We start from the raw sequence: 17,570 nt of genomic DNA on the forward strand, positions 1-17,570 counted from the left end.
CGCACCGACACTCACATCAATATTTACAAATAAAAGAATCAAATAAAATCTGATTGGTGGTTGGCCAGTGACAAATGACAAATATCCCTATGCTAAATACTGCCAACTGAATTTACCGTTATATAATAGGAGTGTCACTATTTTATTTTTACCAAGTGTCGGCAACTACCGTCTGTGCTCTAAAATATTTGTACCCGTCTGAATTATTAACAAGCTAACTACCTTTGTAAGATATTTTATTCAAAATTTTACTCAATAATGATGCGAATTTCTGGGCACGTAAAAATTACAATAATACTAATACAATACTTAGTATCAAATACTAGTATAAATTATTAGAAACACTTGAATAAAGTCGAGTTTCCAGGCCACCATTTCTGTGTCTCTCTTCCACTTCAGTTTCAGATCTTCATAGTCTGCAACTATGGAATTCTGCTTCAAATTCACAACTCTCACTGTTTTGCTGCTGTTCTTGCTCTCTTGCTCCTTTCCTTCATCAGGTAATCAATCTCAAGTTTTAGTTTGTTGGTTATAGTTTTTTTGTTGATGAACTTTGTTTAATGGAATGTGATAATCTAGAGAATTTTGTTTAAACAGTTACATTGTGGAGTGATCGAAGCTTTTACCATGAAAAAGGACCAAGAAATATGTTTCTTTATTCTTATGAATCTTTTATTAGTCTTTGTTTCAATAGAGGGCAAGATGAAACTTTATATGATTAATTAACATCAATTATGCTCCAACCAAGTTTATGTACTAACAAAAATATAGTTTTCTGAATTGATGACCTAAAAAATGCTTCATAGTACAAGATTGTGTTTTGATATGGTAATGAAGATGATAGATTTAAACTTGTGTCCATCCCCTTCCAGAAGCATATGATGCACTTGATCCGAATGGAAACATCACGATAAAATGGGACGTTATCTCTTGGACACCCGATGGCTATGTGGTAAGCGTTATAACACATTAGTGATGTTTAAAGTTTTCCAAAATTTGGTTGTGAACTTGGCATTTGGCATTTGTAATTGGATATCCAGGCTGTTGTAACAATGTTCAACTTCCAACAATATCGTCACATCCAAGCACCAGGTTGGACTTTGGGGTGGACGTGGGCGAAGAAGGAGGTGATATGGAGCATGATGGGAGGCCAAACTACAGAGCAAGGGGATTGCTCAAAGTATAAAGGGAACGTCCCCCATTGCTGCAAGAAAGATCCCACGGTGGTGGACCTTCTGCCCGGAACTCCCTACAACCAACAGATTGCAAACTGTTGTAAAGGAGGGGTGATTGGTTCATGGGGGCAGGATCCAACCAATGCTGCCAGCTCCTTCCAAGTCAGTGTTGGCGCTGCTGGAACCACTAACAAAACTGTCAGGGTGCCCCGGAACTTCACCTTGAGAGCACCCGGCCCTGGATACACCTGCGGACCTGCCAAAATCGTCAAGCCTACTAAATATGTGTCTTCTGATGGGAGGAGAGTCACTCAGGCTATGAGTAATTTCTTTTCACCTTCAAAGCTCCGCGATGTTTGGCTAGCTAGCTCTTTTTTTGTTGAATATTGTACCTCATTCGTGTTTCTCTTCTTGCAGTGACATGGAATGTTACATGTACATATTCGCAGTTTCTGGCTCAGAAAACTCCCTCTTGCTGTGTATCACTCTCGTCGTTCTACAATGACACCATCGTCCCTTGCCCAACCTGTACCTGCGGATGCCAAAACAATGCCACGGATCCAGGAAGCTGTGTCAAGTAAGCCTTTCCATTCCCTTTCCCTCTCCCTTTCCCCCTATCTGTTTCTCTAATCATTATACCGATTATTTCCTGCAGTCCGGACTCACCATACCTAGCTTCAGTCGTTTCGCAACAAGAGAAGACTAACAAGTTTGCACCTCTAGTCCAATGCACGAGCCACATGTGCCCCATTCGCGTCCACTGGCACGTGAAGCAGAACTACAAGGATTATTGGAGAGTTAAGGTCACCATAACAAACTTCAACTACAGGATGAATTACACCCTCTGGAACTTAGTCATCCAACACCCCAACTTTGACAACCTAACTCAGATATTCAGCTTCAACTACAAGCCACTCAACCCCTACCAAGATATAAGTAAGTCATGCTGCTTATTACAACCTCCTTGCTCACATCATCTCATGAAATCCATGTTTTTTGTATTGGGACAGATGACACAGCAATGCTATGGGGAGTAAAGTACTACAACGACCTGCTTATGGAAGCCGGCCCTCTAGGAAATGCGCAGTCAGAGTTCCTATTCCGCAAGGATAAGTCCACCTTCACATTCGAGAAGGGTTGGGCCTTCCCTAGGAGGATCTACTTCAATGGTGACAACTGCGTGATGCCACCTCCCGATGAGTATCCGTATCTTCCTAGTGCCACCACGCGCCACAGTGTCTCCTTCCTTCAGCTGCTCGTCGCTCTTTTGGCTCTTCTGTTTGCGTGTTTTTAAAACACATCTGGAATCATAGAAGAGGATTCGATATTCTTGTCTTTGCTATACGACAGGCAGTGGATTCAAGTGCACCAAAACTTGTGCAGGCCATGAAAAATGGTTCCAATTCATGCTTCAGTTGTGGCTCATTTTTCACAAGGCTTGCCTTTTCTCTTTCAGTTGCATGATACTCCTACAAGTAGATAGTGTAATTGTTAATAGTAATTGTTTGTGTATACGATTGTGATGAGAATGTAAACATTTTGATAGATACACAGAGCATTTTATTTGATTTTTGAAATACTTTAAGTATTTTTACTCTATTTTTAGCCTCATTTCAGGTACAATTTCAATTTTTTTGCTGTCATGTCTCTTTTCAGCCTGAATACCCACAACTTCATTTTTTCATTTCATCATAGTATTATTTTCCAATGTGCATATATTTGTTTAAAATGTGATATTTTTAAAACCAAAAGAAAACAATAGAAATGTGAAAATTACATTACTTGAAAGTCCAGAATTATATTAATTTTTGAAAAATACATTGTTTAAATTCCTATAATTACTAGATAAAACACTAAAACCTACAATTGCTAAAAAAAAAGAATAATCTAAATTCTTAAGTTTTTCTTGAAAAGCTTGATCAATATATCATGTGGCGATCGATATCGGACATAGTCGACATGACCTAGTAAACCACCTCTCTGATCAACTCCGTTTTAACTAGTAGAAAAAAATTGGTCTTCTTACTCTTTATTTGGCGTATGATGGGATGAAATTGCAGGAATCTGTTGGTCAAAGACAAATGAATATGTACTCGAATTGAACAGGGATTTCCCCATCAAATGGAAAATGGCAGTTGTGACAAATACAGGCAAGTATCTGTAAGCAAATTGATGGATTTACTTCTCTAACATTGCATATAGAGACAGACCCATCACACATTTTGCTTGACAACATCCATCATATGATTCATATATACAACCACTTTACACTTTATGCATTCTTCTGTCTTGTAGATGCTAGCTTTCATCCACGACCACGAAAGACTTCAGCTCGTCTCATCGAATGCCATCACCTACCAATACAAAACCACCAACCTTATATTCAACAGAAAGACGGAAAACTGTGATTGCATAGTGTACTTAAGAGGGCATTTACAATTACGTAGTTTAATGATCCAACAAGCTCAATTTTGTTCTATCTACAGGCCAGATTAGTCAATACAGTATTATTATCTATTCAGGCAACAACAAAGCCAACCTACATGATAAGCTTTGTTGGTCTCACTATGGAGAACGTCATATGACCTGACTAAACAAGTTCATAATTCACAACTTATAAACAAGTAACAAACTCACACTTCATAACAAGAAGTTCATAGGGATCATTGCGGAGTGAACTATTAACAGGAGTGAGGAGTATTACTTATTTGTTCAGTTAGGAGTCAGATTTATGAGATTATTAGTAATTTCTTCAGAACAAAGTATACAGGGCCTCTGAAGGACTATATTTCTGCCTTCAAGGTGGAATTTGTCTCAGCTGCTGGAGCACTCAGAGGAGCTATACATGGGTGCTTTCCTTGGTGGATAGAAAAAGGAGTTGCAGGTCCTGCTTCAGGACCTAACTCTCCTTGACTATTCTGCTGCAGTTCACACGGCCAAAATGCTCAAACTGGTTCATACGTTCCAGCCAAGCCTTCCTCTTATTGAGTCTGCTCGATTTTCATCACCCTCATTACAATAACCTGTTTAAAAGCAATATTCTTCTCCAGAATCCTCTGCACAACAGCCTGCATCCACTGCTTCTCCAGGAACTTGTTTCATTGTGTCCTTAATTCAGCCCAACTCACTATGCCCCCCAAACCTAGCCCGTTGTAGTGGGTAGCACATATGAGGATTCCAATGATGATGGACTACTTCTGGCAGCTATACATGATCAGCCAGAGCAACAAGATAATGGTAAATAAGACTGTATCCATGGAAAGCTCTGGCTTCAGCCTTGAGGACGAGGCAGAAGGCTGTTTCAAGTGGCGGGGCAGTTGATCTAGATCATTGTAGATTTTATTATTAATTATCAGTTATTTGTTTCTGTTAGGAGTCAGATTTATTAGAGTCATGAATATATTAGTTACTAGGAGTACTTGTTTTAGATTTGGAGTCAGGCACATTTATATGTGCTTTGGGGTGTGTTCGGTTTTTCCTTTACCATTTCTTCAGATAATGTTTTGAGCATGAAGAGGAACACATTTTCCGGAAAGACCTTGATTAAGCAGTTGTTTGAAATGTTGGTTTTCATGAATTATTCTGTGGTTTTCATTTAAGGATTCCTATTAAGTTCTATTCAATTATCTAGGTTTCTTTCTGTTCCATCACCTTTACTCTATCAGACACACTAATGGAATTTATGACAATTATCTAACCAGAACCTTAGGAACAAAAGACTACAAACAAAAGTGTAGTAACCTACACTACCGGATGTAGCATAAAAACAGATTTTACCTAGAAAATGACACTCTTTAACTTAACCAAAAGAAAACTTTGCCCAAAAAGAATTACATGTGAAGCTTTTAATTAGAAGACACTTACAATTTGGGCATTATTACTAGTAGTACAATCTTAGACTCTCTCCAGAGATACGCAAATACAATTACATAAAGGCTATCTAGTGATAAATGGAAATATTGTTAACCAAGAAATACAATGGAAATATTGAAAACAGCCAAGAAATTAATAATACGAACACCACGATGAAATAAAATCGGAAGGCTCAGGCATTACCTTTCCACAGACTGGGCAGTTATCACTTCTTTCCATCCATTCATATATACAACCAAGGTGGAAATGGTGAGAACATTGTGTAAGTATCTTTGGATTTTCTTTGGTATATTCTGCACGAAGAGGGTGGATTAGAATGTAAACTTATGATATCTAAATCATGCGGCGGATTTTTTAGCTATGCTCACATGCCCTGGGTCGAAAGAACCTCCGAGAATAACAAGGAATTAGAGATCTAAAAGGTATCAACTTCATGTTTTTGCGGCTATGGTCAATCAAGTCAAGTATTTTTTGTTTTACAAATAAGTGGTAAAAAATTAAATACATAAGTACTTAACATACGGATTAAATATATAAGAATGATTTTATGATAACATATTCAATACCATAGAAAGATGGAGCTTCCCTAAAACCCAGGGTAACTGAGTGTAACACGGACACATAATCAACTTGTAAAACCTCAACAGCACAGCAACAACTGATTTGAAGATAATGGAAGGAAATGATGTTACCTTCAAGGCATGTAGGGCACACATCTTCATCTTCTGATGAAGCATAAATATGAGCAAATCCTGTCACCGGTTTGGCAGTTGAGAGCTTTAGTGATGATTTTGAACTATACTCTTTGGATGCTTCTTCACATGTAAAATTGTTCCATTTGCTTTTGGTACTCAAAGATTCGGATTCCTCATCAACTTCGCTTGATCTTAGCGGCTCAGTTTCCTCATGTGCATGGCTTGACCCTTTCTCCCTTCGAGAGACCAGACCATCACGCTGCAAGCGAAAATATCTTGGATCCGCATCATAAGGCAGAGGTCTTGGAGGAGGGCGAAACATATCAGGTAAAGTGTTATCAATCGATGATGGAGAACTTAAAGAAGCTGTCCCATGAGAGGATGGTAAGGCACGTTCTTCTCCTCTATGAAACAAAGATGCATACTGCAGAATCCAAGAATAGGTATTCAATATTCAAATTGTGATGCATTAACCATCTACGAAGCAATCTATAACATACACACAATTTCCAGATGCCAATATGCTCACATTATGTTGATCTTAAATTCCAAAAGACGAAAAGCTCAATTTGAATCTGTTTTCTTTCTAGGATCACAAGATCTATTGATCACATTCATAAAGAAGCAACTAGAATAAAAATACACAGCATTAAAAGTTTCAGAAGCATAACTGTTCCCATGAATAAAGCATCATTCATAACAGTAAGCAACTTTGACGAGATACCAAGTTTCCAGAAAATCATAGTTTAACAAAGCACGCATCGTGGGACTAGAAACACATACCAGATACAAGAAATTCTGAACAAAGCATTGGAGGCATATACAGTTCCTATATATCGAGTTGTTTAGGTTAGAGAAATCATCCCAGTCATCCCTTAAGCAGCAACAAGCAGCACCCATGATCACAATGTTACAAACCTTCCTTTTCAAAACCAGATGCGGTCACAGAATCATCAAGACCTCATATCAAAATCCTAATGAGAGAGGATCCCAAGCTCGCAGAAGCTTAACTAACTCCTCGAACCAGCAACCTCTCTCCACAACAAACAAAACCCCCTAATGCCCCAGTTATTTGTCAGACAAATAAGATCAAAATTTGGATTTCACCTGCAAGAACAGAAAAAGAAATTTAAACTACCAGAACTAGAAGATAAACAACACCAGTTAACCATATCATGCGAACAAACAGCCCCAAAATACACACACAACAAGTGAGAAAAAACTGTTTTTTCTTGATAATCAAACTCTACTTTATGTAATAATGGAGTAAAACTCAAACAAAAAGACGAATAATGAAACATTACAATCCAGGAAGTAAATAATCAGTCATTAACAGTAATTAAGATGAGCTCAATTGTGAAAAAGAAATGCTTTTTCTGAATTATGAAGCTTTAGTCTATGTAACAATGCAACATTCAAAAACACAAAAGAAAAATCTGAAACATCAAAATTTCATAAAGTAATCGGTCAGGAACAGTCCTTAACTCTCCACTTTCTTCAAAATTAAGCAAGGAAATCATCTAATTTTTTAAAACCAAAAACACTCCAAGCCCACAAAAATCCTCAATCGATTCCTTGAACCCAGAAAACCCATAATAGATTATACGTTTCTCACTAAGCCCAATATAGAATTTTTCTTGGAAAGGGAAAAACGACTATGAGGTGAAAATTTCTAAAACAAGTGTAAAAGTACATCATCAAAGATATAAATGAAAATAATCAAAATATCAAACCGAACTCCGTAAGAGATGATTACACACAACGGAGAGAGAGAAGGAGAAACCGAGAAATCCGAGGGGTGATGATGTAACGGGAATTGTATTATTGATAAACTTGAACTATTTTTTAATGATTTTATCAAATTTGACGTGGAAATGAAATTATAGTGCGCAAGAATGCAACTTGCTTTACCACGGCGGTGGGTGAAATATTATTCATTAAATTTATTGGCTGTCATCTACTGCATTTATTTCCGGCGCTAACAATTAACTATTGTGTACTCAATAATGTCCCAAGAATGGGGGTGCAGTTTTTTGCCATACAGATCCCTACTCTAACCCTCCTATTTCATTCTTACTCTAATTAACATAATAAAATAATATTATAAGAGCATTCACGATAGTAATAGGCCAACCACAAACTTCTGCCACATTATCAGTACTAAAATTCCTCCTGCCACATCATCATGACAAGTAATTGGACAAGCAATAAGCTAGTCATAGACCAGCAAAATTATAAAAAACAAATAAATTACAATCACGCAAAATACAGAATTAAATTTACGACACATATATGGGAAAGTGCAATAATTTTATTTAAATTAAAAAAAGTACATTAAAAAAAATTACATAATAAAAAAAAACCCTCCATCTTCCACACACGAGCCCCGCCTAACTTCTCGTCGCCGCCGTCGCCGCTACGTGCGCTAGCCGCCATTGCGGCCCGCATACTTTGGAGGAGATAAAAAAGAAGCCCCTTCTTCACAGGGTTAGTTGCCGCCTTCCATTCACCTATGATTTTCCACATGTCCATCTGCGTTTGTAGACGCGCGAGGCGGGAGAGCTCGGCTGGAGGAGAGTCGTCGTTGTTCTCCATTTCGCGATATTGCTCTAGTACAGAAATTCAGAGAGAGAGAAAACTCGTTAAAACAAGCGGTGCAAATGAATATGACGTTCAAATCGCGTATATATAGTGTTTCGGAAAAAAAAAAGAGCCGCCGGCCGATCGCCAGCCTACAATGGCAGCGAGCCAATCGGCGAGCGCATCGGCCAGCGACCAATAATCGGCCAGCGCTCGCCTGTATTCTCGTGAATCGGCTCGCCGCCCACAATGGTTCGGCGAGCGGACGGCCAGCGCCCGGAATCGGCTAGTCGGCCCGTTCGCCGCCATTGTGGATGCTCTAAACATATAAGTGATGATGGGATTTTATAACATTATTTTATTATATTGTGAGTGTTGGAGTAGGAATGGAGTAAGAGATCCTTTTCGCGTATTTTGTGAATTGTTATAAACATCTAAGTGATGGTGGGATTTTATAACATTATTTTATTGTATAGTGAGTGTTGGAGTAGAAATGGAGTAGATCTTTTTCGCGTATTTTGTGAATTTAAAGCATTCGCAATAGAGGATGAGTCACGTTAGAACATTTGCAATAGAGGATGATAAAATCATTCATCGATCGATGGTTTTATCATCCTTTGTTGCAGCATACCGCCGATCTCACCACCATCTCGCATGCCCTATTTATACTCCGTGTTGTTTATGATCGGCGGTTCGATTGGCGCATATAGCAGGACCGACTCATATTTTTATTCTCTTTTCATTTTGACACTCTGCCTTATTTCTTTACCTCCTTTACTTTATTCTCTTTCTCTCATCTAAGTTATTTCTCTCTAAACCCTAAAAAAAATGAATCCCGACGGTTAACCAAACCTGACAAATCTCGAATACCCATGTTCCCCAACGGTCCCCTAATGTACCCCAGTGGTTCATACTTCGGTGGTGGCAGACCTATGAACCCTCAGATCTCAAACGCCTTCTACCAATTTTGCCAGCAAAGGGGGATTGAATCGCACTATGGCCACAGATGGTCAAGCATGGTTGGTACCCCAGGTTCGCACGACTCCAGCATTGTTCTGGACACAGAGGTTGATCCAACCTTCAGCACCAACGAGTACGATACCTCGGGCATGGAGCCGTCTCCTCCGTAGGAGGCTCACAAGTCACAATTAATAAATCGAATTTTGTATGTTTTTAAGGCCTTTATTTGTTCGGTTTTGAATGTCAATCATGCAAAAATATGTCATTAAATTGCATATTTTATTCATTTTGGTATTTTGACGTATTTTGTGAAAATGTGTTGAACAAAAATAAGAAATAGGAGAAAAAGGTCAGAAATGAAGATTGAAGAAAACGGACTCGACCAGCGGACCGCTGAGACAAAATCAGCGGCTGCCTAGCAGTTCGACGATCGATGAGAAGCCAACGTTCCATCTCAAAATTTGTGTCTGCGTCAAAGTTACGACGACGACCGTCCAACATGAATCAGCGGTCCACCGAGTTCCTCCCGAGAAGTCCAGAAGACTCTTAGCAATCCGCTGAGATGAAGTCAACGACCCGCTGAAAGTAAGCAGCGAAAGTAGATTACCTTATTCATATCCAAGACTTACCTTTCTGAGCCAGAATTGTTACCATATAGAGAAAAACGGCCATAGGTCTATAGATATTCTCCATACTTCACCATTCAACAGAGAAACTGATACACTTGGGAATTTTTTTCCAAGAGATTTATCACTGTGAAAATCAAAGATTATTTAGCAAGGGAATAAAGAGAAGACTAGCGCCATCAAGATATTATCATAGATACTCCCTCCGTCCCACTTTAGGAGTCCCGGTTAGAATATTCCATAAATGGTATTAGGTCCACATTCCACTAACTTTTTTCCTCTCACATTTTATTATAAAACTAATATAAAAAAGTAGGACCACATTTCACTATCTATTTTTACCAATTTTTCCTTTGCAATTATTAGACCGTGCCGAACTCAACTGGGAATATTTTTACTACTATTTAAATTTAAAAGAAGTAATTTGCTTGGTATAAACCAAGGTTTCATTTTATATGCCTTATAAAGTAACACAAATTCTGGGAAGAGCCAAAATTCCAGATTCGATATAGAACGCTTTAGCCTTTTTTCATTCATTCCCATCCAATCAAAAAATCTTTTGTGTAGATTTTGTGAATTGGTTTCTGGAATCATAAGATATCTCCTAAAGTGGAACGAAGGGAGTAGTTTTTATGCTTTCTTACTTTATTATGGATTTTGTTACCTCGTATATGGTCAACTAATTTGTTGAATTCTAGAGATTAGAAAGTAACTCTTCATGTTTATTTGATTCCTATTTTTGATATCCAAGACTTATATTCACTTCGTTCAATTATGTTCTATAATGCTTCAAGTTGCGTGACATATCTTGTCAATTTATTGGCATGTGGGGAATTGAGAGAGGATACATATGTTAAATTCAGATTGATGACACTATAGTTAATATCCTAAAAAAGGTAAACCCAAGAGTGAGAGCATTATAAAGGTCTAATTGCGCTTTTAGGATTTACTATTAGCTAAGATTGACAACCTTAATGCAAGTAATCCATGTTGTCTGGTCAATTGCAGTAATTAGGTGACTCGCCCTGATAACACTGGACTCGTTGGTTTGATATCATAATTTTGTTTTAAATAAACTAAAGTAGCGAAATCTTGGCCCTAAAATTTCATTGTCTCATCTGTTTTCTCGATCAAATCATTCTTTGCTTTAAAGTTCTTTGTTTAATTAATTGCTTTTCTTAGTGTAATTGTATTTTCAAATCAAAACCATGTTTGTCCAAATAGTATTTGAATCTGAGTACTTGCTAGCCACATTGTGAAACTATTCCATGTGTTAGATATCCAGTACTAACATTTAGTTATACTATCTCTACACTGTATACTTGCAGTTAGTTTTATTGCTAATAAAAAGTGCATCAGCTCCCCGTCGCAAAATGGGGAAGGGGAAGGCCAAAGTGGTCGAGACGTCTGAGCCCGCACCCGAGAGTAAGACGAAGATGCAGAACTACACCCCTGAGGAGTCGATGATTCTGCCACAGTGTTGGGTCGACATCTTCGAGGACCTGATCTTAAGGTAAATAGGTTCTTGGGGCGGATCGCGGAGAAGAACGACACCCTGAAGCCGTCTGGGACAAAGAGCCACAACAACAACCAGCTCCATAAACACTAGGAACGAATGAAGGCGAAGATTGTCTCTTAGTTAAATAGAGAGAGTATAAATTATAGTTTGATTTAGTTATTTCTTGCACTATAATATTACACACATATAATTAGTATACTGAGATTATCACATTGATAATTTCATATTTTTTAAATCTTTGCAATTAGATTATTACCATTATGACATCATATGCATGCAAATTTATAAAATATAGAATATAAAATAATAAATTTATTAAACTAATAATATACACATCAAATATTACACTAACAATAACAACACAGACAAATATAAATTCAATATATTAAACAAAACTATATATAAAAATTGTATACTTAAATATTAATTATAATAAAGATATTTGTTGATACACCAAGTAGAAATTTTTGTTTAATCAAAATATCGTAAATCTTTTACGAAAAAAGAAAATCTTAATCACCTAAAATATAATTTTGAGATATTAAGATTCCAATATCTGGAAATCCCTTAGACTTTAGTACACCAAAAACTCCCTAAATATAAAAAGAATTTTAGTACACCAGAAATAATAAAAGAATTTATCACATTTATAGTCACCTAAAAACTAAATTATCATATAAATGAATATTAAATAATTTAAATTAACTGACCAATATGGCCCATGCGAACTATGGAAATGGGCCTGACACAATCCCCGATTCAAGGGATTATGGTTGTATCACCTACCCTCTTTCTCTCTCTAGAAGTAGGGCTGACAATTTTCGACACGACATGAAAATTCGACACGAATCCACACAAATTATTGGGTTGGGGTCAAATTTTATTGGATCAGTATCCTTATCGGGTTGACCCATTAAGAACACGATAATTTCGGGTTGGGTTCGGGTCGAATGCGGGTCGGATAAGGGTAGCCCATTAAGAAATAATATTATTATTTTTATTATTATTTAAAAAATATATATTACTTTAATTTTTTAATTTCTTATAAATTAGGTTTAGATAGTATAAAACGAATTTTAATTATGTAAATTAGGTTAAAAATTAAGGTTTAATCGTGTAATATCAGGTTTGGGTCGTTATCGTGTCGTGTCAACCCATATTATATCGTGTTGATAACGGGTTCGTGTTGGATGCGGGTCGTGTTCGGATTTGAAGGTAGCAGGTCGGGTTCGTGTTCGGATTTACGGTTTCCTTAACAAGTCGGGTTTGGGTTAGGCCTTATTGGGTTGGGTCGTTATCAGGTTGACTCGATAACAACCCACACGATTTGCCAGCCTTACCTAGAGGTTTGATTATTCTCTCTCTATATATTTTCTTGTACATAAACACCTAAATACACTTATATATATTATACTCGGTCCGTCCGTGAAATGTTGTCCACCTTCCTTTTTTTTTTCTTTTCTACACTCTACTTTCCACCAATTCATTACACCTCACATTCTATTATAAAACTAATATATAAATGTGAGGCCTATATTCCATTAACTTTTTCCATTCACATTTCTTAAAATCCGCGCCGAGTCAAACATGAACAATATTTTGCGGACAGAGGGAGTAGGTCATTTAGAATTTGAAGATGAGGCCGGCGAGAGTCCTTTTCAAGAAGAGCATTGGATGTGGTTCTTTTGTTGATATTGCTTTAAATATCAACTGTATTAGAATGACTTGAAATTCACAATGAGATTATGAAACATGCTTACAAGTCAAACTTCCATGACGTGCGACAAAATTTTGGCTTCTGAGATCACTTAAGAGGCGACATTATATCTTTTCTCTATCACTTAATTAACGCTTGCAGTGGAGCTGCCATTGACTATGTTCTCGCTTATAGACTTGTAGTATATTTCTTTTTAGCTTCCCTCCCTCATGTGATAAGACAATATTATTGTTGGGCGGTCATAACAATATGGCGAGGCAGGGTAGGACAAGACTTACAATCCCTCCAAAAAATGGAACAGATACATACCTCCCCTTAATTGATCCAACCCGAGGATCCTCTGGCTCAATAATGTGATGGTGTGGGAAAAGTCCTGCGAGCCTCTCCATGGTAACATTTCTGTTCTGTTTTACCTGATCTTCAACAACGTTTTTTTGAGAGTCGACTTGGGATGCCCTTCAGCAATATTATCTTGAAGAGGGAACTTACTATGGAAAGCAACGACCTTTTATGAATCCATAAATTCAATGAAACTCCACCACATAGTCTTTTTTAATATAAATGTGAGGAGATATGTCTTCACCAAAGGGGAGTGTTATATTGCTAACTCAACACTTAATTGCTAACTATAATTAAATAATAGCCATTAGATATTCAAATTAAGGGCCTAGATCATCAACTCCGAAATGTCAATACGATAAGAAAAAACGTCAACAAGGGTATTTAGGTTAATTTACAACAAATTAGTTGTAACTAACTTTTGAAAAATATCTCATAACTTTAAAACGCATATAACTTTCTCGATTGACAACAAGGGTATTAGTTGTCAATACGATAAGAAAAAAACGTCAACAAGGGTTTTAAGGTAAATTTACAACAAATTAGTTGTAACTAACTTTTGAAAAATATCCCATAACTTTGAAACGCATATAAATTTATCGATTTAAATTATTTTTTCGTACAACATATATCAAATTAAAGATAATTTCATGAAGATTTTAACGAGATCTCACTTGCATATGTTCCGACAACAAAATTTGAAATTTTTTTTGAATATTTTTAATTTTTTCGTGTAGCACAAATGTCAACATAGTATATAAAATATGTAAATATAATACATATAGAATGTCAATATAAGCAATGTGTTAACATTCTCAAAGCATTGTGTTGATATTTTCGGAACACCATATTGACATTTTCATCCAAAACCCTAATTTGGTAGTTTTTTTAATCTTTTTCGATTTAATTAATAAAAACGAAAATTACACGTGGCAAATTGTAGACCACAAGTTTTCTAAAATCCTATGGTCTTAAATTAGTTATAGTTAGCAATTAAATGATGAGTTAGCAATTGATCACTCCTCCCTCACCAAATATTTCAGTTTTAAACATAAGAAAAGTTAATTCTATTGCAGAAACAAGCATATCTAAGATGATACATACAAATACTCTAAGAAATCAAGAGATGCGTAAAAGATTTTAGATATAGAGATTCATATGTATCACCTCAAATTCATGTGGAGCCAAATGACTTATGTCAACCACAGTTATAGAAACTACAACATATAAGGATGTTGATCAAAATAACTTCGTCACCCAAATATGGCTGAGGCAAAGAAATGATTAAAAAATCTATTACTTTGAAAGTATAATGTAAGTTTATGACATTTTTCAAAATACAGCTAAAATTGGGAAGATAAATTATATTATCTCTTTTATTTTTTTTTAAGAGTATCAATAATGGTTTCTATACATCCTACGTATCATGATGACTAATTACAATAAAGTTAAATTTATTGGATTAATATCAAATTGTACTATAAGAGCATCTCTAAGGGGAGAAGGTATATAGAAAAGATATATCATATATATACTACTTCAAAAAGTGAAATATACCCTTTCAAAAAGAAACATACTTCAAAAGAAATAAAGTATATAGAAAGGTAAATGAATTTTTAAATATAAAGTAATAGTACAAAATGCATTAAAAATTCATAAAGTGTGATATCTTCTCAAATACCTTCTCTCTTGGAGAATGATTTTTCATGAAAAGAAGACAAATATGGTAGTTATAAAATTTACCTCTCCATTGATGGAGAGGTAAAAATACCTCTTCAAAATGGAAAAATGATATGGTTCCACAGCCACGCCCTCAAACGCAGGTAGAGCAGCAAGGGAACAAAGAGAAGTCGCCGATGGAAGAGCAGACGGCATTGAAACAATCTTCAATCGCAACGTCGAAGCCAAAGAGGAACGCGAAGCCGCCGAACAAGTTCGGCGACTATGTCTCTAAATAGGCGCGTAGATTAGCAAGTTCTTTTTATTATTGACTATATTTATTAGATTGAATATTTTTTTGATTATTTATTTCTGTAATTGAGTCAAGCGTAATTATAAGCTCCGTCGGGTTTTCATGTTGGTTCTTTCCCGATGTTTAGGATTAGGTCGAACCAAACCTAGGTTCCTTAGTCTATAAATAGGGCTATTTGTTCATAAACCTCTTATGAATGATAATATAATTTTTCCCAACTTCTTGTTGACAATTCTTCGAACAGGTTGTTTGCACTGCCGGAGAGGTCTGACGATCCATCGTTTGGACGTCGGAGAGGTCAGTGATTGTCGAGGGAAGTCGACGTTCAACGTTAAGGGGAAAAGCCCTTTAACATCTGGTGCTTTCACGTGCTACTCATGAGGCGTTTTCACAACAATGGAAAATCCGTTTGGGAGTCATCTCGATCGGAAAATTACCATCAGGGACCATCGCGCCGCCACCAACTCAATGGCCGGTGAGATATTGGAGGGTTTAATCAACCCCCGTTTGATGAGGGCGAATCTGAGGGTCGCCCCGGGGATGAAACACGCAACGATGATTCAGTAGGCAATAAATTAGATCGCCTCCTGGATAGGCTCGACAAGTTTGAGATATGGAAGGATAAAACTGATCGGAGATTTGAGAATCTCGATCCTATTTTATCGCGCGAGGCGGAACCCCCATCGGACTATGACGAAGTTGATGAGGGTGATGATGATGTGTTGAGGTGACGAAGAACAAGGACAGAGGAATTCGGGGCCGCCGCTCATCTTATGGGTACCGCGACAGCCCTCATGGGGACAAAGTCCATCGTGATCATCGGGCTCGCAACGTCCGCGAGAGGAGAGACCGAACTGGGGGCCTCGAGCAGTCATTCGACCGTCCAGCGTCGTGTTGGGATCCACCTCAGCGTTTCCATTCCCACGTTTCTGGATTCGACAAACCGCAAAGGGTTAAGATGGATGCCCCTCGTTTTGATGGCTCCGATGCAACGAATTGGGTGTCAAGGGTCCAATATTATTTTAATCACTTATTGATGCCAGATGCACAACGGCTACACTATGTCGTCATGTTGTTCGACCCCCCGGCGACAGAATGGGTCTTCAACTATTGTGCGAACAATGATTTTGTTACTTGGCAGGAATTTTTGGAGGACGTACGACATCGTTTCGACATACAGAGCTTCAAAAATTATTTTGGCCTGATCGCTATATTGACGCAAACTGGCACAGTCGCGGAGTATCATGACACATTTGAGAGGTACTTAAACCACGTTCAGGGGATTCCGGATTCCGAACTGTTTACTTTTTTTGTGGCAGTCCTTAAACCGGATATGCAGGAACGATTGTAGCTGCACTGGCCGTCGTCTTTGGCAGAGGCAATGGCGCTAGCGTTAGAACTTGCGGATTCCCAGGCTGACCGGGTGCAACACTCTCAACTGGCGCCTAGCTCGCGCCGTCCTTGGCAGAACATGGAGAGCCGTAAACAATCGAGTTTCACCAGTAGTTCCCACTCAACCCATCCGACGGTAGTACCGAATCAGTCGCAGGGAACAACGGGAAAGGAAAAGGAACAACAGCGGCTACCTTTAATTAGAGTATCTCAATCAGAGAAGGCGGAACGGGCGCCTCAGAACTTGTGCTATTATTGTCCCGAGAAATGGGTAGCGGGATATGTGTTTAAGCAACGTCTGTTGTGCTATGCGGACGACCCAGAGGAAATAGACAATGACGAGATCGACACTCCTCGGCCGGGGGATCCTGAATCGGGGGAGGTTGCTCACATTCACGCGATGTACGAGGGTCGACGCTCACGCCCCTTGCGAGTGCTAGGTGTAATTCAGAATCGCGAGGTGACCGTCCTCATCGACACTGGCAGCGATCGTGACTTTCTGCATCCTAAAATTGAAGAAAACTTGCATTTTCCCCTATCCCCTATTTGGCAACGGGGAGGCTCTCCTATGCACACATGTGTCAAGAAATACTAAGCTGGAAGTGCACGGCCCTGACATCTGATAAGGCTAATTTCATGCATTAGTTATGAGGTTAAATTCTATAATTTCCCGGGTCTAACAAGGTTTTGTAAGCCAGGTGTGTAGAGAAAATGCCAGATCC

The 17,570-nt window shown here is 37.9% G+C and overlaps 2 protein-coding genes across 6 annotated transcripts; one reads left to right on the forward strand and one right to left on the reverse strand.

The window, feature by feature from the left end:
* Positions 1-271: 271 nt before the first annotated feature.
* On the forward strand, positions 272-2,774 carry LOC125187234 (protein COBRA-like). Its single transcript, XM_048083784.2, has 6 exons — positions 272-500; positions 873-952; positions 1,041-1,497; positions 1,593-1,752; positions 1,831-2,111; positions 2,186-2,774. Exons 1-6 carry the CDS (start codon positions 425-427, stop codon positions 2,467-2,469), a joined length of 1,338 nt encoding a protein of 445 aa, XP_047939741.1. The 5' UTR covers positions 272-424; the 3' UTR covers positions 2,470-2,774.
* Positions 2,775-3,242: 468 nt separating this feature from the next.
* On the reverse strand, positions 3,243-7,648 carry LOC125188615 (E3 ubiquitin-protein ligase At3g02290-like). Of its 5 annotated transcripts, none has more exons than XM_048085560.2 (5): positions 7,504-7,648; positions 6,527-6,850; positions 5,741-6,167; positions 5,232-5,341; positions 3,243-3,529 (listed from the first exon to the last, which is right to left on the reverse strand). In XM_048085560.2, exons 2-5 carry the CDS (start codon positions 6,641-6,643, stop codon positions 3,503-3,505), a joined length of 681 nt encoding a protein of 226 aa, XP_047941517.1. In that variant the 5' UTR covers positions 6,644-6,850; positions 7,504-7,648; the 3' UTR covers positions 3,243-3,502. The 5 variants fall into 5 exon arrangements, with proteins under 5 accessions (XP_047941517.1, XP_047941522.1, XP_047941519.1 ...); XM_048085565.2 differs by having other exon boundaries at positions 7,500-7,621; XM_048085562.2 differs by having other exon boundaries at positions 7,482-7,605.
* Between the last annotated feature and the right edge of the window lie 9,922 nt (positions 7,649-17,570).

Source organism: Salvia hispanica, chromosome 5 (assembly GCF_029641045.1).
Source record: "Salvia hispanica isolate PSC_SH4W2 chromosome 5, Shi_PSC_v1, whole genome shotgun sequence".
Taxonomy (NCBI): domain Eukaryota; kingdom Viridiplantae; phylum Streptophyta; class Magnoliopsida; order Lamiales; family Lamiaceae; genus Salvia; species Salvia hispanica.

Coding starts and splice junctions, on each gene's coding strand:
- LOC125187234 (XM_048083784.2), top strand. CDS start 425: ATGGAATTCTGCTTCAAATTCACAACTCTCACTGTTTTGCTGCTGTTC. Junction 1,498..1,592: donor GAGAGTCACTCAGGCTATGA/GTAATTTCTTTT, acceptor CTCTTCTTGCAG/TGACATGGAATGTTACATGT. Junction 2,112..2,185: donor CAACCCCTACCAAGATATAA/GTAAGTCATGCT, acceptor GTATTGGGACAG/ATGACACAGCAATGCTATGG.
- LOC125188615 (XM_048085560.2), bottom strand. CDS start 6,643: ATGGGTGCTGCTTGTTGCTGCTTAAGGGATGACTGGGATGATTTCTCT. Junction 6,168..6,526: donor TTCAGAATTTCTTGTATCTG/GTATGTGTTTCT, acceptor TGGATTCTGCAG/TATGCATCTTTGTTTCATAG. Junction 3,530..5,231: donor ACTGCCCAGTCTGTGGAAAG/GTAATGCCTGAG, acceptor TTGTATTGGTAG/GTGATGGCATTCGATGAGAC.